The sequence below is a fragment of the Thamnophis sirtalis genome, unplaced genomic scaffold, assembly GCF_051295495.1.
Source record: "Thamnophis sirtalis isolate CommonGarterSnake01/CBP01778 unplaced genomic scaffold, rThaSir2_p1.2 scaffold_3, whole genome shotgun sequence".
Taxonomy (NCBI): domain Eukaryota; kingdom Metazoa; phylum Chordata; class Lepidosauria; order Squamata; family Natricidae; genus Thamnophis; species Thamnophis sirtalis.
In genome coordinates, this window is record NW_028261383.1 from 21,594,493 (window position 1) to 21,621,341 (window position 26,849).

The window sequence follows — 26,849 nt, forward strand, 5'->3', positions numbered from 1 at the left end:
AGTGTGGACACATGGCGAGTAGCAGACGAGGCTTCAGTAGTGGCAGCTACTTCCGGCTGCGCTGAACAGCTGTTTGTTGGATCCTCGGCCTGGTTCCAGTTTTGCTATATTGCCTATTTGTCAGCTGGCCAGGAGGACACCGCCCAACCACCTGCCCACTGATTGAGATGAGGATCGCTGATGCGCCATCGCCACTGGAGAGAGGTCCAGCTACAGCGCATTCAACATTTGGTGTCCTGGAAACATTTCCCCCCCTCCTAATCTGAATGGATGAATAAATCCCATGGCAGAGCTCCTAGACTTTTACAAAGTTTTATATCAAATATCCTGATAAGCCTTGAATTCCCTCTAAATGCTAATGCTTGTTATTGTTATTTTGTGTTATTTTCTTTTTCTCTTTCTCCAGGGATATCCTTTCCTGAAAGAAGGCTGGATGTCAGTCTCTGCTTTGCTTACTTGCTATCGGCTGCCATAGAAACGGGGGTGGTGGTGGTGGTATTTGGGATGGGAAAAAATGGTACTGGAGGTGATATGATAAAGGAAGTTTTTTTCTCACCATCTTCTGCGCATGCTCATGGCCAGTGTTTGGACCTGGTCAAGGCCAACCGTACTCCATACCAACGTAATGAGCTTCCAGCACTGACTTTACAACAAACTTTACTCAAGCATTGGACTCATTCTGTACCAAGGCTCTGGCCTGATTAAACTTATTGCTGGCTTGATGGTTCCTGAGCGTGTTTTCTTAGTTTGGCCCAGGTCCGGGCTTGGACCTTTGAGAGCATATTCATTTGAAGGCTTTATCAGGGAGAGAAGGGGGTGACGGGAGTTCAGCAAGGTAATCTCACTTAACCATTGTTACAACATGCAACCAAAAATGGCAGTTGTATTTCAAGGACTACTTGTAGAATGGTCAATTATGGCACTCATAATCTGGAGGACAAGAAGGTAGAAGATAGAAATGTCAACCTCGAAACTGGCCAAACTGGGGCCATTTTCTTTTCTGCTTCAGTGTTATAGTGCCACATACTGGAGCTGAGGGATAGGGCAGGGGAAATAGAGATAGCTGGGATGCTATACACAAAACAAATGTTCTCCCTTGGGAACCAAGGACATTCCCGCAAGTACTCAGGAGACTGAGGTCACCTAGCAACTGGACTGTATGCTGATTGGATCATGTGACTATTTTGGGAAAGTGACAAACTTTTACTTTTAATTAGATGAAAACCACGGGAACTGTTCGAGTAGGTTTTCATCAGCTTGTGTCAATATGACATCTCTAATAAAACTATTCTTTGAGGAAACTATCTGCCTTGGAGTGTAGTTTGCTCTGGGTATGTTATGGAACCCTGGCAGGAAACTCCACATGGTGGAATTCTACAATCAATATAATATATATAGAAACAAGTAGTTCACCTTTATCAAATAACAGTTTCCACATTTTTTCTCTCCAACTACATCTCAAACCTGAGATGTATTGACTAAAAAGCATCAGGCCAGTATCTAGAGTCTTATTTTTCACCTACACAATCAATGGGAGTTCAGAAATGAAATTCAAGTCTTCTCCAAACTCATCAACTTTTGCCTCATGTTAATTTTCTTGTATGCAATAAAGAGTTATTTAGGCCTAAAGTGCTGTCCACAGACTGGACATTTGAAAAGTCTCTTCGATATGAGTCTTCTGGTGTTTCATCAGGTTTAAATTTAAATGGAAACTTTCCCCATAATCAGGACATTCCAAGTGTTTTTCTCCTGTGAGAGACCTCTGGTGAATCACTATGTGGAAATTCTGACTGAAACATTTGCCACAAACAGGACACTAATACGGTTTCTCTCCCATGTGAGTCCTCTGGTGATGGATGACCTCGGAATTTGTAATGAAAGTTTTCCCATGATCAGGACATTCAAAGGATTTCTCTCCTGTGTGAATCCTCTGGTGTACCACGAGGTGGGAATTGTGATTGAACCTTTCCCCACAATCAGGACATTCAAAGGGTTTCTCTCCTGTGTGAATCCTCTGATGAATCACTAGGCTGGAGTTGCGTCTGAAACGTTTCCTACAATCAGGACATTCAAATGGTTTTTCTCCTGTGTGAATCCTCTGGTGTATCACCAGGTGGCTTTTGTGACTGAACTTTTTCTCACAGAAAGGGCATTCAAAGGGTTTATCTCCTGTGTGTGTCCTCTGGTGACTGATGACCTCGGATTTTGTAATGAAACTTTTCCCACAAGCAGGACATTCAAAGGGTTTCTCTCCTGTGTGAATCCTCTTGTGAACAACTAGGTGGGACTTGTGACTGAAGCATTTTTCACAATCAGGACATTCAAAAGGTTTCTCTCCTGTGTGAGTCCTCTGGTGTATCACTAGGCTGGAGTTGCATCTGAAACTTTTCCCACAATCAGGACATTCAAAGGGTTTCTCTCCTGTATGAATCCTCTTGTGTACCACCAAGTGGGAGTTGTGCCTGAAGCATTTCTCACAATCAGGACATTTAAAGGGTTTCTCTCCTGAGTGAGTCCTCTGGTGTCTCACTAGATGGGAATTTCTAATGAAACTTTTTCCACAGTCATGACATTCAAAGGGTTTATTTCCTCTGTGTGTCCTCTGGTGACTGATGAGCTCCAATTTGCTAAGGAAATATTTCCCACAATATGGACACTGGTATGATTTCTGCCCTGTGTGAGTCCTCTCATGTTTCACCAGGTTGGAATTCTGACTGAAACTTTTCCCACAAACTGGACACTCATACGGTTTCTCTCCTGTGTGAGTCCTCTGGTGGTTCACCAGGTCAGAATTCTGACTGAAACTTTTCCCACAAAGAGCACATTCAAAGGGTTTCTCTCCTGTGTGAGTCCTCTGGTGTACCACCAGGTGGGAATTTTGACTGAAACTTTTCCCACAAAGACCACATTGAAATGGTTTTTCTCCTGTGTGAATTGTCTGATGAATGATGACCTCAGATTTTCTAATGAAACTTTTCCCACAATCAGGACATTCAAAGAGTTTCTCTCCTGTGTGAGTCCTCTGGTGGATCACTAGGCTGGAGTTGTGTCTGAAACGTTTCCCACAATTAGGACATTCAAAGGGTTTCTCTCCTGTGTGAGTCCTCTGGTGTACCACCAGGTGGGAATTGTGATTGAACCTTTTCCCACAATCAGGACATTCAAACGGTTTCTCTCCTGTGTGAGTCCTCTGGTGGTTCACCAGGCTGCAGTACCGACTGAAACTTTTCCCACAAATAGGACATTCAAAGGGTTTTTCTCCTGTGTGAGTCCTCTGGTGTATCACAAGGTGGGAATTTGCAATGAAACATTTTCCGCAATCAGAACATTCATGTGATTTCTTTTTTGTGTGCATCGTCTTGTGTATCCCCAGGCCGGAGTTTAGACTGAAACTTTTCCCACAGTCAGTTCATTCAAAGGGTTTCTCCCTGGTGTGAGTTCTGTAATGTATCACCAAGTTGCCAAGTTCACTACATTAGGAGCACTTGTAGGGCTCCTCTCTTATGTGGGTCCTTCCATGAACCACAAGGAAGCTGTTCTGACTAAAGCTTTGGCCACATTAGTATTGCTTTTCTCCAATGTGGATCATTTAGTGAATACTCAGTTGTGATTTGAAATACGCACTTTGCCCACAATAGACACGTCTGTGGCGCTGAAAAACGGGATCACATGACTCCAGAACACGGCAACCATCATAGATGTGAGTGCCAACCACTCCAATATAAATCATTTGACCATGGGCTGCAATAGTCATAAGTATGAAAAATGGTCATAAGTCAGTTTTTTCCCTGGCATTGTAACTTCAAACACTCACTAAATGAACTGTTGTAAGTTGAGGACTACATGTAATGTATCCTTTTGTTCCACATACTTCAAACTCTTTTCAGTTTGAAATCTCTTCTTGATCACCTGTTGGAGAAGGAGAGGAATGTTGGGGTTTTCTGAAGGAAATAGAGAATATTTTTATTTCTGGCTTGATTTGTTTTGCTTTTTAATGTTGCTTGTTATTCTCAGTTGTCCTGAGTGCTCTTATCCTCTTTGCCTGTAAGATTCAAAGAAATGTGTTAGTGTTAGTGTTTATAAAATGGTTGCAGAAGATGTGGAAAAAGAAAAAAATATACGGTACATTAACAGTGGAAAGCAAATATGCCACAATGCTAAAATAACCTTACATTATGATTTATTTCACACATTGAAGATTACGGAGATTCAAGTTTACATTTGCATTCAACCATGAAATTCTCTTGTTGATTTGGGTCAATGCATATTCTTAGTACAACAATTATTGGATAAAATTGCTGTAATTAGGATTAATACAACATATAACAGAATAATAAAACTGGAGGGGACCTTGAAGGTCTTCTAATCCAGCCTTCTGCTCTATCATTTCAGACAAGTGGCTGTCAAATCTCTTTTTGAAAGCCTCCAGTGATGGAGTACCCAAAACTTCTGAAAGCAAGATATTCGATTGATTGCTATAATCTCTCTTTGTTAGTTTCAGTCCATTGTTTCTTTTGGTACTTTGGAAAATCATTTGACTTTGTCTATATAGGAGCCCCTCAAATATTGGAACACTGTTATCATGTCTCCACTAGTCCTTCTCATTAGACTAGACATACCCAATTCCTATAAGCATTCTTTGTATGTTTTAGCCTCCAGCACCCTGATTACCAAATATACATTTTCTGTTTCAGATTTTACCAATACTTGTGATACTCCATTTAAATAATGTCAGATGGAGATCTCTAAGTTTATACTGCAAGGGAGAAAACAAGAATTTAAAATAAATTATTATAAGATTCTAAGGAAAGAGGCTTGGGTTTATCAGATTTGAAATTGTACTTTGATCGTTGTTTTGTCTGGCAAAAATAGTGGGTGACTCTCCAAATTAAGAGGTTACTTGAGCTAGAGGAAGAATTTGATGGTACAACTATTTATGGTATGATACGGTTAGGGAATTATATAAAGGCAATGAATTTTGGAAATATAAAGAAGAGCTTTTTATAATTTATGGTGGGCATGTAGCAAAGCAAAGAAATGTTGCAGTAAGATGAACATCTTCATACAGAAGACTATTAAAGTGAATATGAAGAGAAAAGCTTAATGGATAAAGAACTTGGGGAAAAAATGAAACATTGATGTTATATCAACAGAAAAATGAAAGAATATTTTCATTCCCACAATGGATAACCTGATGAAGTTAACAAAGATGGGTAAATTGACTGCTTTGATTAAAGAAAAGAACAGGAATAATTTTGCTTCTATGTGGAAACTGCTCTTGAGATAGAGAAAAAATGAAACATTGATTTTGGGTTTTGTTGATTAGATATGTTTGTTGTTATAAAACAAACTTTATACTATAGTACTACTTTATATTATTATATAAAAGAAAATAGTTGAGATTTTATGATAGAAGTCAATGCTTTTCTTTTTCCCTTAACTCTACACTTTTCTTGCTCCCCTTTTCTTCCCTTCTTTTACCCTTATCTTCATTTTCCTTTGCACTTTTGTATTTTATATTTTGATCAATTAATAATTTTTTGTGAAGAAAAAAACTAAATTCCTAGTGCTCCAAAGGGTTATTATGAAATACGGTATATCTGGAAATTCCAGGGATAGATTATACAATGGTAGATATATGTGTTCAGAGAAAGTATAAATAAATAAATCTACAAATTTATATATCTGGAAAATCCATGTATTTTCAGCCTCAAAAATGTTCCAAAATGGTTACAATCAAACCTTTAAAACTACTTTTAGAGATGCGGGGGCTTTAATTGATGAAATGATGTCTAAACCCTCTGCAAGATTTGAAGCAAACGTTTTGCCCATGGAAGTCCTGACATCCAAATAAGGTCAGAAAATACTTTCCATCACCACTCTTCTCACACTCCTATTGAAGCGGTCCTCACTTACTGACTACATTTGGGACTCACATGTGTCACTAAGCAGCTTGATCATAAAGCATGATGTCACATGAGAGTGCCAAGTTACATCTGTTCCTCTGCAGTTGTGGGTTTTTAAAGGCAATTTCAGCAGACCCTGACTGGCAACTTCCTGCTGGCATCCTGACCGATTTTGCTTGTCAGAAGCTAGTTGGGAAGGTCACAAACGGGAATCAGGAGTGTGGGATGCTGCAACCATCCCGAATGTCCACCGGTTAGTAGATACCAAATTGATGCAACTCCTTTTTCTGCACCTGCATAACCACAAGAACAATGACCACAGATTTCTGGACCAGATCTGCATCTGCTTTTGCAGTGCCATAGTAACTTTGAAGGCTCATGAAACAAATTGTAAGCTTGGGCCACCTATACAAACTGAACATCTGAAAAGGTCTTCAATAGGACCTTTTTAGTTGAACCCAATTAATAGGATGGGGCACCAATAGGAAATATCCTGCTTGTTGGCTAGACGTGGAAGTAAAAGCATCCAAAAGACACAGTGGCAGATCAGTCCAATATTATTGCCAAGAAAACATAACAGGGCCCATAACAGAACAACAGAGTTGAAATTGGAAATCTTCCAGTCTACAGAAGAGGAGGCCGAGGGGTGAAATGATAGCGATCTTCCAATATCTGTGGGGCTGCCACAAAGAAGAGGGGCTCAACCTCTTCTCCAGAGCATCAGAAGGCAGAACAAGAAGCAATGGATGGAAACGAATCAGGCAGAGAAGCAACCCAGAAACAAGGAGACGTTTCCTGACTGTGAGAACAATTAACCGGTTTCCCTGCAGAAGCTGTGGATGCTCCATGACTGGAGGCTTTCAGGAAGAGACTGGACAGCCATGTGCCTGAAATGTAAAAGGTCTCCTGCTGGAGCAGGGGGCTGGACTAGATGACCTCAAAGATCCCACCCCACAGCTATTATTTCCACATTCTATCTAGTTGCTTCTCTGCTTCCAGGCCGTGGAGGGAACCAAAGAGCCTGAGTTGCTCCCGGATTCTCCTCCCACCTGCCCTCAACTCACCTGCCAACTGATGCTTCGAGCCTTGGAAGTGGCGCCAGAGCCTCTCTGCACGAAACTCTCCTCCCGTCTTCAGTTAGTGTTCCGGAAGAGGAAGTTCCTCTATGCTTCTCTTCTTTCGTCCTTTCTAGCAACACAGTACCCGATGGTTTTAACTCTTTTAAGCTCAGCCACAGAGGTCGCTGTTGTACTTCTGGCTTTCCAATCCACAAGCTCCAGTGTAGGAGAGCCCAAAACCGGATGAGTGAAAAGTGACTAACCCTACCAGATTCCTCTTGACACAGTGCATAAGGTTAGATATTGTATTCAGCAAATCCCAGCATCTAAGGGTGAAGGATGGTGGGTGTTGTAGTCCAGTGACATCTGCAGCTCTTTTTTCCTCATCTTCAATAGCTATGAATTCCTAATTTACATTTAGAGATCCAGATTAGCACATCTTTTTTTTAACCTGGATCTTTATTTTGGGTCTTTTGGCCTCCCCTTGAGGGGGTGACGGTTTTTTGCGGTCCCCGGTTGGGGGAACTTTGGCATCGCTCGGCCGCGCCCCCGTCGTCTCCTCCCTGCAGCTCTTCAGTGAAGGGGTTAAAGGCAGAGAACTTTTGCGCCCAGAGTGGAGGCAGGAAAAGGGGGAACCCAGTTTCCTTCCCCTCTCTGCTCTCCAGATGTCTCTTACGCCAAGTGCTGCGGGGATCCCAGCTCGGGGAGAGGCGCTCAAGGGCTGCCAGGTGAGCAAGGACGCTGCGAGTGGGGGAGGGGAAAGGAGGAGGAGGGGGATCCCCAGGTGCGGGAAGGGGAGGGGGGATTCCTTGGGAGAGGGAAGGAGAGAGAGGTGGGGTTTCCCCAGTTGCGCCCCCTCCCCTTCCCAGTCTCCGCCTTTCCTTGCAAGGTTTTCTGCTCCTTGGGCACTGCTGCGCCGCCGCTTCTCCTCCTCCTCCTCCTCGGTTGCTGCTTCTGCGAACGGCTCTCTTTCACCCCCCCCCTTAAAATCCTCCCTCCATTCCACCCCCTCCTTCCCTGCAGCCCCATATTTGGTGCAGCTCTGCTCCCGGGGGAGGCCGCCTGATGTTGGGGAAGGTTGGCCACCCCCGTTCCCACCTTCCCCTGTGGCTGCTGGGGAGGATCTGCCTCCCGGGGTCTGGAGGGGTGGAAGAGCATCTGGGCTCAGATGCTCCCTCCCAGGGCGTGAACCCTGCTACGAGGAGCCCCGTGGCATCTAAAGGTGGGCTTGAATTGAGACGCATCACCTGAATCTGCCTCTCACCTGCCCAGATTCCCTTCCTGGTGACAACTGCATCCCCGTTTCTCTCTTACCATGGGAGGGAATAGCCCTGTCTGCAAAGGTTTTCAATTTTAGTTTTAGTTCTTTTATGGGCTGTATAATCTACCCTGAAGAAAAAGCTCTAGACTGTTCTTTACAAACAGCTTTAAAAAATGATCAGATATGTCTGTGTTTGGGGGGGGGAGAGAAGGGAATAGAAGGAGGTGGGTTTTTTATTTTATTTTTTTGTTTTTTTATTTTTATTTTTATTTTTTTTACATTACGACATATTCCCATACTATCAAATCATATAAACATCAAAGTCCCGCCTCTATGTCGGAAATAGAAAGAAAGCGGCTCTCCCCCCCCCCCGGCCACAATGTCTGACATAGTGCCTCACCAGCCATAAACCTCACCGCACGTCACTGAATTATACATGTACTAACTGCGTCTCGCATAACGTATGCACAATATTGGAAAAAAATGTGGTGCTTCATCACTGGAAGCTTTCAAAAAGAGATTTGATGGCCACTTCTGAAATGGTAGAGCAGAGGGTTGGACTAGAAGAGCTTTAAGCTCCCTTCCCACTCTATGATTCTATTATAAATTGTGTTCATCTTAATTACAGCAATTCTAGCCAATAATTGCTATGCTAAGAATTTGTATTGACCCAAGTCAACAAGAGAATTTCATGGTTGAATGCAAATGTGAACTTGGATCTCCGTAATCTTCAATGTGTGAAATAAATCATAATTGATCTAAGGTTATTTTAGAATTGTGGAATATTTTCTTTTTACCTTGAATGTATATAGTTTTCTTTTTTACATCTTCTGCAACCATTTTATAAACAATTTCTTTGAATCTTACAGGCAAAACGGATGCCAATAAGAGAACTCCGGACAACTGAGAATAACAAACAATGTTAAAAAGGAAAATCAATCAAGCCAGAAATCAAAACATTTCCATTTCCTTCAGAAATCCACAAAATTCTCCTTCTTCCCCAGCAGGTAATCGAGAAGAGATTTCGAACTGGAAAAAGTAGAGTATGCAGAACACAAGGATACATTACAGGCAGTCCTTGTCTTACAACACTTCATTTAGTAACTATTTGAAGTGACAGTGGCTCTGAAAACCTGACTTAAGACCATTTTTCACACTTATGACTATTGCTGCAGCCCCATGGTCACATGACCTATATTTGAATTCTTGGCATCTAACTCACATTTATGATGATTGCCCTATTCTAGGGTCACGTGATCCCCTTTTGCAGGTCCACAGATGGGCAAAATGTGTATTTCAAATCATAACTGAGTGTGCACAAAATGATCCACATTGGAGAAAAACAATATTAATATGGCCAAAGCTTTAGTCAGAACTGTTCCGTGTGGTTGGTTCATGGAGGGACCCACATAGGGAAGGAGCCCTACATGTGCTCCCAATGAAGTGAGCTTGGCAACTTGGTGATACATTAGAGAACTCACACCAGGGAGAATCCTGTTTGTGGGAAAAGTTTCAGTTTGAACTCCAGCCTGGTAATATGTTAGAGGATGCAAACAAAAAATAAATCATATGAGTGTCCTGATTGCGGGAAAGGTTTCAGCAAGAATTCCATCCTGTTGAGACACCAGAGGACTCACATAGGAGAGAAACCCTTTGAATGTCCTGAATGTGGGAAAGGTTTCGGTCACAATTCCCACTTGGTGGTACACCAATTGCTTCACACAGAAGAGAAACCCTTTGAATGTCCTGAGTGTGGGAAAAGTTTCAGCAGCAATTCCCACCTAGTGATACACCAGAGGACTCACACAGGAGAGAAACCCTTTGAATGTCCTGTCTGTGGGAAAGGTTTCAGTCAGAATTCCAGCCTAGTGATACATCAGAGGACTCACACAGGAGAGAAACCCTTTGAATGTCCTGACTGTGGGAAAGGTTTCAGTACGAAGTCCAACCTGGTGATACACCAGAGGACTCACAAAAGAGAGAAACCCTTTGAATGTCCTGTTTGTGGGAAAAGCTTCGGTCACAATTCCCACTTGGTGGTACACCAATTGCTTCACACAGGAGAGAAACCCTTTGAATGTCCTGAGTGTGGGAAAAGTTTCAGCAGCAATTCCCAGCTAGTGATTCACGAGAGGACTCACACAGGAGAGAAACCCTTTGAATGTCCTGACTGTGGGAAAGGTTTCAATACGAAGTCCAACCTGGTGAGACACCAGAGGACTCACACAGGAGAGAAACCCTTTGAATGTCCTGTTTGTGGCAAAGGTTTCGGTCACAAATCCCACTTGGTGGTACACCAATTGCTTCACACAGGAGAGAAACCCTTTGAATGTCCTGACTGTGGGAAAGGTTTCAGTCAGAATTCCGAGCTAGTGATACACCAGTGGACTCACACAGGAGAGAAACCATTTGAATGTTCTGACTGTGGGAAACATTATAGTCAGAATTCCCACCTGGTGAGACACCAGAGGACTCACACGGGAGAGAAACACTTTGAATGTTCTGAGTGTGGGAAATGTTTCAGTTGCAAGTCCACCCTGTTCAGACACCAGAGGACTCACACAGGAGAGAAACCCTTTGAATGTCCTGAGTGTGGGAAATGTTTCAGTCAGAATTCCCACCTAATGATACACCAGAGGACTCACACAGGAGAGAAACCCTTTGAATGTCCTGACTGTGGGAAAGGTTTCAGTCACAAATCCATCCTGATGAAACACCAGAGGACTCACACAGGAGAGAAACCCTTTGAATGTCCTGTTTGTGGGAAAGGTTTCAATCAGAATTCCAACCTAGTGAAACACCAGAGGACTCACACAGGAGAGAAACCCTTTGAATGTCCTGTCTGTGGGAAAGGTTTCAGTAAGAAGTCCAACCTGGTGAGACACCAGAGGACTCATACAGGAGAGAAACCCTTTGAATGTCCTGTTTGTGGCAAAGGTTTCGGTCAGAAATCCCACTTGGTGGTACACCAATTGCTTCACACAGGAGAGAAACCGTTTGAATGTCCTGACTGTGGGAAAGGTTTCAGTCAGAATTCCGAGCTAGTGATACACCAGAAGACTCACAAAAGAGAGAAACCCTTTGAATGTCCTGTTTGTGGGAAGAGCTTCGGTCACAATTCCCACTTGGTAGTACATCAATTGCTTCACACAGGAGAGAAACCCTTTGAATGTCCTGAGTGTGGGAAAAGTTTCAGCAGCAATTCCCACCTAGTGATACACCAGAGGACTCACACAGGAGAGAAACCCTTTGAATGTCCTGTCTGTGGGAAAGGTTTCAGTCAGAATTCCAGCCTAGTGATACACCAGAGGACTCACACAGGAGAGAAACCCTTTGAATGTCCTGACTGTGGGAAAGGTTTCAGTACGAAGTCCATCCTGGTGATACACCAGAGGACTCACAAAAGAGAGAAACCCTTTGAATGTCCTGTTTGTGGGAAAAGCTTCGGTCACAATTCCCACTTGGTGGTACACCAATTGCTTCACACAGGAGAGAAACCCTTTGAATGTCCTGAGTGTGGGAAAAGTTTCAGCAGCAATTCCCAGCTAGTGATTCACGAGAGGACTCACACAGGAGAGAAACCCTTTGAATGTCCTGACTGTGGGAAAAGTTTGAATACGAAGTCCAACCTGGTGAGACACCAGAGGACTCACACAGGGGAGAAACCCTTTGAATGTCCTGTTTGTGGCAAAGGTTTCGGTCACAAATCCCACTTGGTGGTACACCAATTGCTTCATACAGGAGAGAAACCCTTTGAATGTCCTGACTGTGGAAAAGGTTTCAGTCAGAATTCCGAGCTAGTGATACACCAGAGGACTCACACAGGAGAGAAACCATTTGAATGTCCTGACTGTGGGAAACATTATAGTCAGAATTCCCACCTGGTGAGACACCAGAGGACTCACACGGGAGAGAAACACTTTGAATGTCCTGAGTGTGGGAAACATTATAGTCAGAATTCCCACCTGGTGAGACACCAGAGGACTCACACGGGAGAGAAACACTTTGAATGTCCTGAGTGTGGGAAATGTTTCAGTCAGAATTCCCACCTAATGATACACCAGAGGACTCACACAAGAGAGAAACCCTTTGAATGTCCTGACTGTGGGAAAGGTTTCAGTCACAAATCCATCCTGATGAGACACCAGAGGACTCACACAGGAGAGAAACCCTTTGAATGTCCTGTTTGTGGGAAAGGTTTCAGTCAGAATTCCTACCTAGTGATACACCAGAGGACTCACACAGCAGAGAAACCCTTTAAATGTCCTAACTGTGGGAAATGTTTCAGTCAGAATTCCCACCTAGAGATACACCAGAGGACTCACATGGGAGAGAATCCCTTCGAATGTCCTGACTGTCGGAAATGTTTCAATCACAAGTCCAGCCTGTTGATACACCAGAGAACTCACACAGGAGAGAAACCATAGGAGTGTCCGATTTGTGGGACGTTTCACTTCCAATTTCTGCCAGGTACAACACCAGAGGACTCACACAGGAGAGAAATCATATCCTTGTCCATATTGTGGGGAATGTTTCATTACAAAATTCTACCTCATGAGTCACCAGAGAACTGATATAGGAGCGAAACTGTATGACTGTCCTATTAGTGGCAAAGATTCCACTCAGAATTCTAGCTTGATGAAACATCAGAAGTCTCACACCGGAGAGAAACCCTTTGAATGTCTTGACTGTGGAAAAGGTTTCATTTCAAAATTACAGCTCACAAATCACCAGATGATACACACAGGAGAGAATGGTTTTGAATGTGCTGACTGTGGGAAAAGTTTCACCAAGAATTCCAGTCTGGTTAAACACCAGAGGACTCACACAGGGGAGAAACCGTACGAGTGTCCTGTTTGTGGCAAAAGTTTCAGTCAGAATTCCAATATGGTGATTCACCGGAGGTCACATGAAAAACCCTGAATGCCCTATTTAGCAAAAAGTTTTCATTTCAATTCAAACCTAGTGAAACACTTTCAAATGGCCAGTCTGTGGATATTCCTTTTGGCCAAAATGACTCCTTATCGCAGGGGTGTCAAACTAGATTTTATTGAGGGCTGCATCATGGTTCTGTTTGACCTAGGTGGAGGGCTGTGGTGGAAGTGGACAGGGGGGCATAACTATCTTAACGTCACTTGGGTTGGGGGCCCCTGTGGAAGCCCGAGTGCTTTGCCAACAAAAATGGGATCCCGAGTTCCATTTTCAGCTGCAGTGGCCTCCTGCAACCGTCTACCAATGAAAATGGAGGTCGGGAGGGTCACCTGCGTCCCCCGCAACCTCCATTTTTAGTTGCAATGGCCTCCTGCAACCCTCTGCCAGTGCAAATGCTGGCAGAGGCACCATGGACCAGTCCGCTGTTTTCACGACAGCCCACAGGCCGGATTTAACCACCCTGTGGCCCACATCTGACCCTGGTCTTTGAGTTTGACACCCCTTCCTTATTGCATACAACTCAATATATATGAGGCAAAAGTTGATGAGTTTGGAGAAGGTTTGAATTTCATTTCTGAACTCCCATTGAGAGTGTAGGTGAGAACACTGAATATTGGCGTCATCTGAATACTGGCTGATCATTTTGTTGAATTACCCTCACCGCTTCCTCTTCCTGATGAAGCCGTCAAATGAATGGGGAAATTGTTAAGCTCAACAGTGGCTACTTCAGAGTTTGGAGAATCCCACCTTTGGGTCCTCCTAGGCCACTCCCTTCCTCACAGGTCCCAATAGGTCAGTCGTCCCCCTTAGGCTCCCCACATGGTTCCATAGATCTTCTCCCACCACGGGTCTCCACTTCTTCTGGATCCCTGCAGTCCTTAGGCCTGACTCACAGCCTCCTCCATTCCTTTCGAAGATCTCTGAATCTCATGTGGGGACAGGGGACAGGGCATGTATCTCTGGGCTGTCTGACTGCCTAATAGAAAGAGCCATTCCTTTGACTGTGCCCGGGATTCATCCGTAGGCCATGCAGTGAACTTGTGGAATCAGCTGTCGTTTTGCCATGGCTGCCTATGTCAATATGGTGGCTGCTTCTTGGTCACTGGGAATGGAACAAATTGTTCTGTTTTGCTACCTTAACACTTTGTAGACTGTGTTAAAGAATTGTGGGTGCAATGAAAATGGTGTCTGCCTCTGGGAGATCTCCAAAAGGGCAGGCCATGTATCCCTGGGGTGCCGGATAAGTGGACAAGTTCCTCTTGGCCAGCATTGTGCTGCAGTTGCCAATAACAACCAATGCAGTCCTAGGTTGCATCAAGAGAGGAATAATGTCAAGACAACAAGAAAATATAGAATTGTTTTACGCAATACCACACTTAGAATACATAGTTGAGTGCTGGTCACCATGATATAAAAACGTTGAGACATTGGAAAATTTGCACAGGAGAGCAACCAAGAGGGACCAGATAGCTATCTTCAAGTACTTATGCATCTGACACAAAGAAGAGCAGTTTGACTTATTCTCTAGGGCACCAGATGGCAGGATAAGAAGTAATTGGGGGAAGCTATTTAAAATGAGGCCCAACGTAGAAGATATGTGCATATATTTTGTCAGAGCAATTAATCAGGGGAATAGTTTGCCTCCCGGTTTTGTGGGTCACTGGAGGTTTTCAAGAGTGGACTGGACGACCATTTGAGAGGGATGGTTTAAGTGTCCTGCCTTGAAGAGCAGGTTGGACCAGAAGACCTCTGAGGTTCCTTCCAAGCCTATAATGCAATGTTTCCATGAATTTGGAGGCAGTTTAGAAGATAGGTGAAGAGCAGCCACATGAACTTCCTTGTGGATTTTGGGGGGGAAAAATTTATTCAAAAATTAATATAAATAAAACTCCAAAAAATCCCACAAAGCTTTAAAAGCAAAGCAAGAATAGACACAACATTTAAAAAGAAAGCAAAAAAAAAAGTGCAAAAACAGATTTACATATACTATCCCCTCCACTTGAGTATTCATGCATATGTCGGAGCAATATTAGTTACCTCCCCCAAATTTATAAAGTTCTATATTTACAAACAATTTGACTTTCATCAATCTACTACACAGAGAGGCAAAATGGTTAACAGGTGAATAAACAGCAAAATTAAAATAGCATTAACAATTTAGTTTTGCATTTAATTTGTATAAAGTCCAGAATGGCTTTTTATTTACCATAATCATTGTCTCTGATCTGTCTGGGATGAATTATCTTTGTTTGATTCTTAGAAATAAAACTTTTTTTTAATATTTTGTTTGAGAACAATAAAATAACTATTGTGTCTTATTCCTCAAAATCATAAACCTCTGTTGTTGATCCATTTTCACCACAGTCCAGTCCAAATAGTTTTCCAGTTGGATATGGCAAGTCCATTTCCCAGCGACAACCAACATCACTTCAAAGTCCGGTTCATCACACATCTAATCTGTTCACTCCAAATCTGTAGAATCCGCAATTCCTTCAGCCTTCTCCAACCAACCAGCATGTTTCCAAACCATGGTGAAGAATCTCTTGAGAAGTGACTGTGCTCCCTATGGAAGCTTCTTGGGAAGAGCTCAGGCTCACCAAGGGATTCATTTCTGTGCGCTCATAATCCCAAACGCTTCCATCAGTTTTTCAGGCCATTTCCAGGCTGTTTTTGGAGCCATTTTTGTGCTGTTTTTGTTTGTTTTGGGTTGTTTTTAGATGGAATGTGAAATGATTATACTGGATTAGAAAAATATCAGTTGGAAAAGTTACCAGTGGATAGAAAAAGAAAAAGAATGGAGGGGGAATTTGGAAATAAGTCTAACAAAATATATTTAAAATTACAACACGAGACCTAAAAAATATTGGTGCTTACTGATGTATAACTATATAATAGTATTACGGGGATAACTGGAAACCTGAATCCCTCTCACACTTTGGCCAAAAAAGAGGCTTGGGGGGGGGGGGGGGAACCAATTGAACTCGTATATAAGTAGACCTTTAAAAGGAGAAGGTATGTAAAATTAGTAATAAGGAAAATAGTTTTTTTGAATATAATTATTATTATATTTTTTTTTACTTCCCCCCGAGCCCCCACAACCTACCCCCCCCCGACTTCCCAGAACCCGTACACGGTGTAGATATTTAACAAACACAGTCTAAGATATAGTGAGGAAAAAAAAGAGTAAGAAATTAATAACATTTTTGCGTTGAACTTAGCTCCTCCTTGCTAAACTAACTTTAAACAATTTAAATCATTCCTAATCTTAAGCATAGGTTATCTGGAATTTCTTAGTCCCATATTTATTTTGTATATAATCAATCCATTTTTTCCAGTCTCGTTTATATCTCTCATTTGAATGGTCTTTAAGATATGCAGATATTTTAGCCATCTCAGCTAAATTTGTGACTTTCAATGTCCATTCTTGGATTGTAGGCAAATCTTCCTTCTTCCAGTATTGCGCCACCAACAGTCTTGCTGCCGTTATTAAATGCAAAATCAGATTAACCTCTACTGCTGTACAGTCAGTAATTATACCTAACAAAAATAACTGAGGAGTAAACTTTATCCTTTTTTAAAGAATATTTTGTATAATCCACCATATTTTTATCCAAAATGCCTTAACCTTTTGTCAAGTCCACCATATATGGAAGTATGTAGCATCAAGAGAACCACATCTCCAACATATGGGTTGTAAATTCGAATACATAGAAGCCAATTTTTTAGGATCTAAATGCCATATATAGAACATCTTGTAAAAATTTTCTCTCAGGTTTTGGGCTTGTGTAAATTTCACATTTCTTACCCAAATTCTTTCCCACATATCCAACATTATTGGTTCTTCAATATTTTGAGCCCACTTTATCATACAATCTTTAACTAATTCTGTTTCAGAATCCATCTGTACTAATACATTGTATATCCTCTTTATATGCATTAAGCTTTGATCTCTTATTTGTTTAAATAGATTATCCTCAACTTGGATAAAGCCAATTTTTGATCTATTTTCCACCTGGCCTGTAACTGCCCATACTGGAACCATGTTTGAATTACCTTCTCCTCTTTTAGTACCTCTAAGGATTTTAGTTGTAATACCCCCCTTTCCAGGGTAAGAAGCTGTCTGTAAGTAATTCCATCCTGTTTTTGTGCTATATTCATATTTTCTATTGCATGTCTAGGAATTGCCCACATGGGTATCTTGTCATTTAATTTGTGTTGATATTTCTTCCAAACCCGCAATAAAGCATTCCTTAAAATATGACTTTTAAAATTTTTGTCCACTTTTTTGTTAAATAACAGGTAAGCATGCCAGCCATATACCAAGTCATGTCCCTCAATATTCAGTATCCTATCATTAGTTAAATCAATCCAATCACTGATTACAGATAATGCTACTGCGTCATAATTTTAGATTGGGTAATTTCAAACCTCCCCTCTCACGTATATCTTGCATTATTTTTAACTTTACTCTCGGCTTCTTCCCTGCCCTTACAAATTTATTAATACCCTTCTGCCATTCTAAGAGATTGGCATCTTTTTTAAGTATAGGTAACATTTGGAAAAGAAATAAAAATTTGGGTAAGATATTCATTTTCACTGCCACTATTCTTCCCAACAAAGATAACTGCAACTTATCCCATTTTTTCATCTCTAACTGTATACTATGCCAAAGTGGTTCATAATTATACTTATATAATTTCCCATTTGAGCTTAAGATATTAACTCCGAGATATTTGACCTTTTTGACTATTTCACATCCTAACATTCCTCCTAGTTCTTCCTTTTGTTCAGTATTCATATTTATAGCTAGTATTTTGGTTTTCCCTAAATTTATTTTAAAACCAGACACTTGACCATATTGATTAATCGTATTCATTAAGATCATACTAGATTCCTGCAGTTGATCCAATATTATAACCAAATCATCTGCAAAAGCATGCACTCTGTATTCTTGCTGCCTAATCTTAATTCCTTTTAGACCGTCCAAGTCCCGTATTTCATTCAGCAATACTTCCAAAGTTATAATAAACAGTAGTGGGGACAAAGGACAACCCTGTCTTGTACCTTTTCCAATTTGAAAAGAATCTGTTAAACTTCTATTGACTATGATTTGAGCCGTTTGCTGTCGATATATTGCTTTGATTGATTGTAAAAAACTTTCTCCTATTTATATTTTTTGCAATGTTTTCAACAGGAATTGCCAGTTAACTTGATCAAAGGCTTTCTCAGCATCCAAAAATATGAACACAGCAGGAATTTGATTGTTCTTTCCCAAGTATTCTAATGCATTAATAATTAGTCTTACATTACTTTTCATTGGTCTCCCTTGAATAAAACCTGTTTGGTCACTGTGTATCAATTGTTGAATAACCAACATTAACCTGTTTGCTAGGATTTTGGTAAAAATTTTATAATCTACATTAAGTAATGAGATAGGTCTATAGTTTTTTGGTTGAGTAATATCTTGATCTTCTTTGGGTATCAGGGATATAAAAGCTGTCTTCCAAGATGGAGGCACCTTACCTTCCGTTTGAATTTTATTAAATAATTCTTTAAGAGGTTCTACCATTTCTAACTGTAGATTTTTATAGTAAGCTGCTGTCAAGCCATCTGTGCCTGGTGCCTTCCCTGCCTTTAACTGCTTAATTACCTGTAGAATTTCCCCCGAAGTTATTGGTTGATTCAATTTTTGCCTGTGCTCTTCTTTAACTAGGGGTATTTTCTCTTTATCTAAGTATCTCTCTATATCTAGACCATTAATTTTATCACCCTTATACAACTCTGTAAAAAATTCCCGGAAGGCCTTTTGAATCTCATCCTGTTGGAACACCTCCTTCCCTCTATAGATCAGTTTAGTTATATTTCGAGAGTTCCGTTTTTTCCTAATCTGATATGCTAACCATCTGCCAGGTTTATTTGCATTGCAGAAGGTATTGTGTTTTGCGTATGACAAACTAGTAGCTACCTGATCAGAAATCAACATGTTAAATTGGGCCTTTAATATAATAATTGCTTCCTTAATCTTTGTGTCTCCTGGGTTTAAAGTTAACGCCAGCTGTTTCTTCTTAATTTCATCTTCCAATTCTGTTCGTTTTACCCCATGTTTATGTCTATGTGATCTATTTATATTTATCAAAACTCCTCTCATATACGCTTTATTTGCATCCCATACAATTTCCATAGGTGCACCCTTATTCATATTAAAAACAAAGTATTCTGTTAACAATTTTTTACAATCATTAATATACTTTTCATATCTGAATAAATTTTCATTCAATCTCCAAGACCTTCTTGCCTGTACCACCCCTCCCAACTCCATCCAAACTGGGTTATGATCTGAGAAAACTCTAACCGAAATCTTTGTCTTCTTCACCCTGGAAAGCAAATCATTAGTAGTTAATATAAAATCAATCCTAGAAAAAGTTTGATGCCTATCAGAAAAGAAGGTAAAGTCATGTTCTTCTGCATTTCTTTCTCGCCAAATATCTCTCAATTCAAAGTCATCCATCATATCGAAAAAGGATTTAGGTAGCTTTGCTCGCATCTGAGTGTTTGGGCGAGAAACTTTCTTGTCTTTCTTGGTATCTATAACACCGTTCCAATCACCCAGTAGTATACAAGACCTATAATCCCACTATACTAATTTAGCATGAAGATTTCTATAGAATCCATCTTGTTGATTAGGAGCATATATTCCCAAAATCAATGTCTTTTTCCCTTCTAAAACCAGATCTAATGCGATGTATCTTCCATGGGGGTCTGCTTCGATTAGTTCAGCTTTCATGTCTTTTCTTAAGTATATAACTATACCGTTTTTCTTTTCCATAGCAGAAGCTATAAAATATTGGCCAATTCTTGGGTTAATCAAATATTTTTGATCGGTTGATTTGATATGAGTTTCTTGCAAACAAATTATATTCTTAAACTGTTTAAGATAGTGAAATATTTTCTTTCTCTTCTGTGGAGAGTTCAATCCATTGACATTCCATGTTAGAAGCTTAATTGTCATCTTTGGTTTCCTGAAGCTTTTTTAGAGCCTCCTGGACAGACTGTTTAACCTTTGGCCTGGCTCCTCCCACTGCTTCTAGACTGGTTACTGTAGCTTCTTGACCGATAGCAGGTGATTGTTGGGGTTGTTGCATTTTGGATTGTTGCTCCATTCGTCTGGTAATCATGCAGTTTGGTCTTTGTTCCATAGCTCCTTGTGCTTCTAGGAGAGGGGGATGATCCATCTTATCTGGTAGTTGTGTGGTTTGCTGTCTATCTTGTCCTTCTTGTGCTCTTTCTCTAGGTCCAGATGGTGCAGGATGTCCAGCCTTCAAAATATTATGGTAAAAATCTCGAGCTTTCCATACTGAGTTAAGACGGTATCTTTGCCTGTCAAATGTGAGTGCTAGGCCAAATGGTGCGTCCCATCTGAACTGTATCTGGCAATTTCTAAGCTCTTCAACTAAAATAACAGTAATAATAATAATAATAAAATAATTATTATTATTAATAATAAATAATTAATTATTAATAATTAAAAAATAATAAAAAAGCATAGTCTTTCCTGGCTCTTAACATTTGACTTGGTATCTCTTTCAAAACAGTCAATTCCTGACCCCCAATTTGAAGCTTAGTTTTATAGGACTCTTGTAGTATCGTATTTCTAATCTCTCTTGTGGTAAAATATATAACAATGTCCCGAGGGAGCTGCTTCTGCTTTGCCAGCCAAGAATTAACGCGATAAACTTTGTCAATTTGCCAGTCAAAATTACCCCCTGGTCTTCCCAACAGACTGTCAAACGCTCCTGAGAAAATCTGTTTCAAGTTTTCCTGCTTGTCCTCACGCAAGCCCCTTACTCTTAATGCCAGTTCCATTTGTCTGTACTGTATTATAATAATTTCTTTTTCAGCATTTTCAACTTTTTGTTGCACCACCTCTGTTTTCGATGTCAAATTAATATTGGCGTCATTAAGATCATCTAGTCTATCTTCAATTCCGGAAACATGTTCTGTCAATACATTTACAATCCCCAACATATCATCTCTGATTTTAGAAACCCGGGTCTCAAGACAACTCCTTATGCGCCACGGATATCTCCTCTTTAAGCCCTTCTTTAAGATCTTTAAATTTGGCTTCCACCTTAATTGTCTGAGTGTTAAAAGTCTAATTCATTTTCTCAGTCAGTTCTTTCAGTTCCTTCAGAAAGAATTCTTTCATTAGTGGGTCACCTATAGGGGGCGTAGAGAGCGGAGGCTGCAACTTTGTGCCAGCGCTTCTAGGAGCCGAGGGGGGCATCTTTAAATTAAAATTTGGTTTAGAGGCCATTCCAAGTTTTATCTTCAACCAATTAGTGAAACTCTGCTGGCCAGTTATATAGCTGTGGAACGAGGTGATAAATCACTCCTTTCCTTTGAAGTTTTAAAACTCTGTAGGGCTTTACGAAGAGTTTCAAAAGATAAACATTGTTACGAAGCAGTTCAGCGAGCTCGTCGCCATTTTAAGTGTCTCTTTAATAGCTAGGTTATCGGAAAAAGGTCTTGTAAAAATGAAGCTAAGATTTGAACAAACAGTTAAGGGTTCCCGCATACCAATCCTGATCGCCTTGAAATCAATAAATCAAGCTTTGTTCTGAGGAAGAGAGAGCTTACTTTGTGCTGCAAATGCAGCTGGAATTCCCCAGCACGGAGACAGTTCTGCCCTCAGCTGGCCCCCCTCTCCTCGCAGAAAAACAAACTGCAAGGATCAGACGGCACTTTGCACAGCAGAACTCGCTCACCTCCTCCTCTTGCCTGAAGAGTAAGGTAAACAAACTGCCAGACGTCCGATAGATGATCGCCCGACAGATAACGCGACCAGGAATTCGGGAGCAGCTATATTAAGCTGCTTCCATCAGTAAGCCCCTCCCCGGAAGTCCCAATTATTAATGCCATTGATGGTGAATGGGGTTTGCTGAAAAGCTGAAATACACCATGCAAAATAGAGACTGGAAGGGAGAAAAAGAGAGGGAAAGCGAGAGAGAGGAGACAGGAGAGAGGGAAGCAGAAGGGAGGAAGGCGAGAAGGAAGGTGTGGAAAGAGGACAGAGGAAGAGAGCAAGCGGAAGTAGAGAAGAGAGAGATCAAGGGAAGAAAGGAGATAGGGAGGAGGAGAGAGGAGAAAGGGTTGAAGATGAAATAGACTATAATATGGTGTATGGAAAGCAGAAGAGCAAATAAAATTGATGGGGCTTGATTGCAAGATAAATCGATATATCACTGATTTTTTTTTCAATGTTTGTTAATATGTAATAGTATACCTTGGATTATATGTATGTTAAAAAAGAAAAAGAAAAAAACTTTTTTTGGCCCAAAAAATTATTCAGAAAATTAATTTAAATTACAAACTCCCAAAAAAGAAAGAAATTTTTAAAAACAAAACAAGGAGAGACACAACATTTAAAGAGAAGGGAAAATGTGGCTCAAGAAGACAAAAACAGATTTACATATAATTTATCCCCCCCCCCAGTTGAGTATAAATAAATATATTAGAATAATATTAGTTTTCTCTCCTTGTAAAGCAGGCCCAAAATTTAAAAAGTAGCAAACAAGTGAACCGACAGCAAAGTTAAAACATCAAAGCATTAACAATCTAGTTTTGTTTTAATTTGTATAAAGTCTAGAATGGATTTTATTTATCATAAATCACCATAATCATTGTCTCTGATCTGTCCGGGATAAAATATCTTTGTTTGATTCTTACAAATAAAACTTTTTCTTAATATTTTGGTTGAGAACAATAAAACAAGTATTGTAATTTATTCCACAAAATCATAAATAGCAGTTAGCAATAGCAGTTAGGCTTATATACCGCTTCATAGGGCTTTCAGTCCTCTCTAAGCGGTTTACAGAGTCAGCATATTGCCCCCAACAACAATCCGGGTCCTCATTTTACCCACCTCGGAAGGATGGAAGGCTGAGTCAACCTTGAGCCGGTGAGATTTGAATAACCGAACTGCAGAACTGCAGTCAGCTGAAGTAGCCTGCAGTGCTGCATTCTAACCACTGCGCCACCTCGGCTCTGTTGCCTCTTCATTTTCACCATAGTCCAGCCCAAATAGTTTTCCAGTTGGATATGGCAAGTCCAGCGACAACCAACTTCCCTTCAAAGTCCGTTCATCACACATCTAATCTGTTCACTCCAAATCTGTAGAATCCACATCTCCTTCAGCCTTCTCCAACCAACCAGCAGTTTCCAAACCATGGCGAGGAATCTTTTAAGAATTGTCTGTGCTCCCTATGGAAGCTTCTTGGGAAGAGCTCAGGCTCACAAAGGGATTCATTTCTGGGCGCTCATAATCCCAAACGCTTCCATCAGTTTTTCAGGCCATTTCCAGGCTCTTTTTGCTTCCTAAACGAGCCTTTGCTGTGCTTTGGCGCATGATTGAGGGGCATCTCCACGCACGCACGCACCGTCCCGGCCACACAAAGCAGCTAGATTGGGAGGGGGTGTCTACCTGCTTTCTGTGTGTATGTGTATTGGGGGGGGGCATGGATTGTTCGGCGCTGAGAGAGAAGCAGCTGCGGCAGTGGGAAAACGAGGCTCCTTCGCCAGCCTTCCAGTTGAGAAAACAGAGATATTCGCCGGTTCTGTGAGCTTGGCTAGGTGGGAGGGCCTAAGACTGACTGTGCGTGAGGCCCCTCATCTAGCCACACCCACAGAGTCTTTAGTTTAAAAAAAATTGAAATCCACCGCGTGACAGTTTCAGAAGAGGAAGTTCCTCTGTGCTTCTCGCCTGCTCCCATCCTTTCTAGCAATGCAGTTCTCGATAGTTTTAACTGGTTTAAACTCAGCCACAGAGACCGCAATTGTACTGTTGGCTCTTCAGTCACAGATGCTGCCATCTTCTGATAGGCGGCCAAAAAACAGGGTTGAGTCTTGCTGTGTGTTGGTAACTAAGGGGCTTTGGACAATTCCTATTATGGCTTAAATACTTTGTCCTTGTTTGGATCTGAATGAGGAGGGCTAATCCCGTCACCCTGCAGCTGAAGATCGTTTGTGTTGCAGATGAGATGTCTTTTGTCTTTCTGGGGCTATTAACAAAGGTGGGGGCTGCTTTCCAAGAGCATGTTTCTCCTTTTCTCATCCAGGGAGGTATCATTTTCTGCCTTTTTAATATTTCCTACATTTCATTTTTCTAGGAGAGGGTGGGGGCTATCTTTCTACACCCCCTTTGCATCAACAGAATTACATGTTCCCCAAGTTTAAAATGGAATTAGGCACAGGAGACATGGGACACCACAACAAAGCTCTACATCACAATGCCAACCTAACTGAGGGCATTTCATGAAAGCTTCTTTCTTAACTGCTACCAGCATTTGCAATAATTTTTAAAAAAAGGGATTTTTCATGGAGAGGGATCTTGAAAATTAAGGGGAAGGCATAGGGTACAGTGTTTCCTTCCTGTTTGATTGGCAGCAACATATTTACCTGTTTGGTGCTAAGGGAAGTTTCAATCAGCTGTTACTTATTTTCATCTCTGTACCTGTTGGCACCTCTATTTGGTTGCTAATTGCCACTGAACTGAAACTCCCTACTGTTTAGAGTCTCAGAAATACAAGTCTTGGGAGAAGCACACAGTCCTCAGGATTTCTGTTGACACCTTGTTGGTAAAATTTTGGAACTCTACTCCTGCAAAACGTGGGTTTTGAAAAGCATCTTTGGGACAGCAGCTTGAGTGCTAGAATATCCAGTTTGCTCAAACATGACTTAGATGAAGAGATTGGAAGAGAACTCATCAAATTTGCAGGTGACATCCAGTTGTGGGGAACAGCCAATGCTTTAAAGCAATGATGGCGAACCTATAGCACATGTGCGCGAATGCGGAAACATGTCGGCTGGCACATGCAGCATCGCCCATTCCTCTTCTGGATTTCTGGCACACGTGCACTTGTGACAATCAGATTTTCTTAACGTGTGTGGCAGTCCCGGAAACTGGAATTGCTGGTCTTCTGGTTTCCATTGTGCACATGTGCAATGGCCAGCTGATTGTTGTGCACGCATGCACGCCAGTAACCGGAAGACAAGCTGGCTGGTGCACATGCGTGTGTCAGAAACAGGAAGTTCATTTCCCGGCACTTGTATGCCCACTTGGCAGCTTCTGTTCCGGGTCACGTTCCCGAAAAGGTCTGCCCTCACTGCTTTAGAGGATAAGCCCAAGATACAGAAGGATCTTGACACATGTGAGCCCCGGGCCCTTTCCAGTAAAATGCAATTCAATGGGGAGAAACTTACACTTAGGCAAGAAAATCTAAATGCACATCTATAGAAGAGTTGGTCCAGAACGCAGCCGCGTGAGCGATATCGGGTGTACCTAGATACACCCATGTTATACCTATCCTCCGCGAGCTGCACTGGCTTCCGATCGGTCTCCGTACACACTTCAAGGTGCTGGTCATTACCTTTAAAGCCGTACATGGCCTAGGACCTGGATATCTGAGAGACCACCTCCTGCCACATACCTCCCAACAGCCGATAAGAACTGACAGACTGGGCCTTCTCCGGATGCCGTCGACAGGACAATGCTGGCAGGTGGCCCCTCGGGGGAGGCCTTCTCTGTAGCTGCTCCGACTCTGTGGAACGACCTACCCGCAGAGATCCGGACCCTTCCCACTCTCTCGGCCTTCCGAAAAGCCACTAAAACCTGGCTATTCCGGCAGGCCTGGGGTTGTTGACTTCATGAATGAGGTCCAGCCCCACCCAGATTGAGTGCATGGTGCGTTGTTTTAAAATTGTTTCTCTTTTCTATTTTTAACTCGTTATTTTAATTTTGTTTCTGTAAGACGCCCGGAGTCGTACGGGATTGGGCGGCATATAAATTTATTAAAAGTCAAAGTTAAATTGTAAGCTTGGGCCACCTATACAAACTGAACATCTGAAAAGATCCTCAATAGGACCTTTTTAGTTGAACCCAGTTAATACATGGATGGGGCACCAATAGAAAATATCCTGCTTGTTGGCTAGACGTGGAAGTAAAAAAAATCCAAAAGACACAATGGCAGATCAGTCCAATATTATTGCCAAGAAAACATAACAGGGTCCATAACAGAACAAAAGAGTTGAAGTTGGAAATCTTCCAGTCTACAGAAGAGGAGGCCGAGGGGTGAAATGATAGCTGTCTTCCAATATCTGAGGGGCTGCCACAAAGAAGAGGGGCTCAACCTCTTCTCCAGAGCACCTGAAGGCAGAACAAGAAGCAATGGATGGAAACGAATCAAGCAGAGAAGCAACCTAGAAACAAGGAGACGTTTCCTGACTGTGAGAACAATTAACCGGTTTCCCTGCAGAAGTTGTGGATGCTCCATCACTGGAGGCTTTCAGGAAGAGACTGGACAGCCATGTGCCTGAAATGTAAAAGGTCTCCTGCTGGAGCAGGGGGGCTGGACTAGATGACCTCAAAGATCCCCCCCACAGCTGTTATTTTCACATTCTATCTAGTTGCTTCTCTGCTTCCAGGCCGTGGAGGGAACCAAAGAGCCTGAGTTGCTCCCGGATTCTCCTCCCACCTGCCCTCAACTCACCTGCCAACTGATGCTTCGAGCCTTGAAGTGGCGCCAGAGCCTCTCTGCACGAAACTCTCCTCCCGTCTTCAGTTAGTGTTCCCGAAGAGGAAGTTCCTCTGTGCTTCTCTTCTTTGGTCCTTTCTAGCAATACAGTACTCGATGGTTT

At 41.8% G+C, this 26,849-nt stretch overlaps 2 protein-coding genes across 4 annotated transcripts in view; one reads left to right on the forward strand and one right to left on the reverse strand.

Moving 5' to 3' along the window:
• The window catches only part of LOC106553994 (uncharacterized), a 40,014-nt gene extending 23,965 nt beyond the window's left edge, over nt 1-16,049 (forward strand). Inside the window, exon 3 of the mRNA XM_087708072.1 lies at nt 9,770-16,049. Coding sequence (XP_087564198.1) covers nt 9,770-12,652 — 2,883 coding nt within the window. The 3' untranslated portion in view covers nt 12,653-16,049. The remainder of the gene's footprint in view (nt 1-9,769) is intronic.
• On the reverse strand, nt 885-26,826 carry LOC148047504 (uncharacterized). Of its 3 annotated transcripts, none has more exons than XM_087711515.1 (2): nt 26,702-26,772; nt 885-4,042 (listed from the first exon to the last, which is right to left on the reverse strand). In XM_087711515.1, exon 2 carries the CDS (start codon nt 3,353-3,355, stop codon nt 1,817-1,819), a length of 1,539 nt encoding a protein of 512 aa, XP_087567641.1. In that variant the 5' UTR covers nt 3,356-4,042; nt 26,702-26,772; the 3' UTR covers nt 885-1,816. The 3 variants fall into 3 exon arrangements, 2 of the variants coding, with proteins under 2 accessions (XP_087567641.1, XP_087567640.1); XM_087711514.1 differs by lacking the exon at nt 26,702-26,772 and adding an exon at nt 6,971-7,054; XR_015696131.1 differs by lacking the exon at nt 885-4,042 and adding an exon at nt 25,044-26,411 and having other exon boundaries at nt 26,702-26,826.
• Nucleotides 26,827-26,849: the final 23 nt, after the last annotated feature.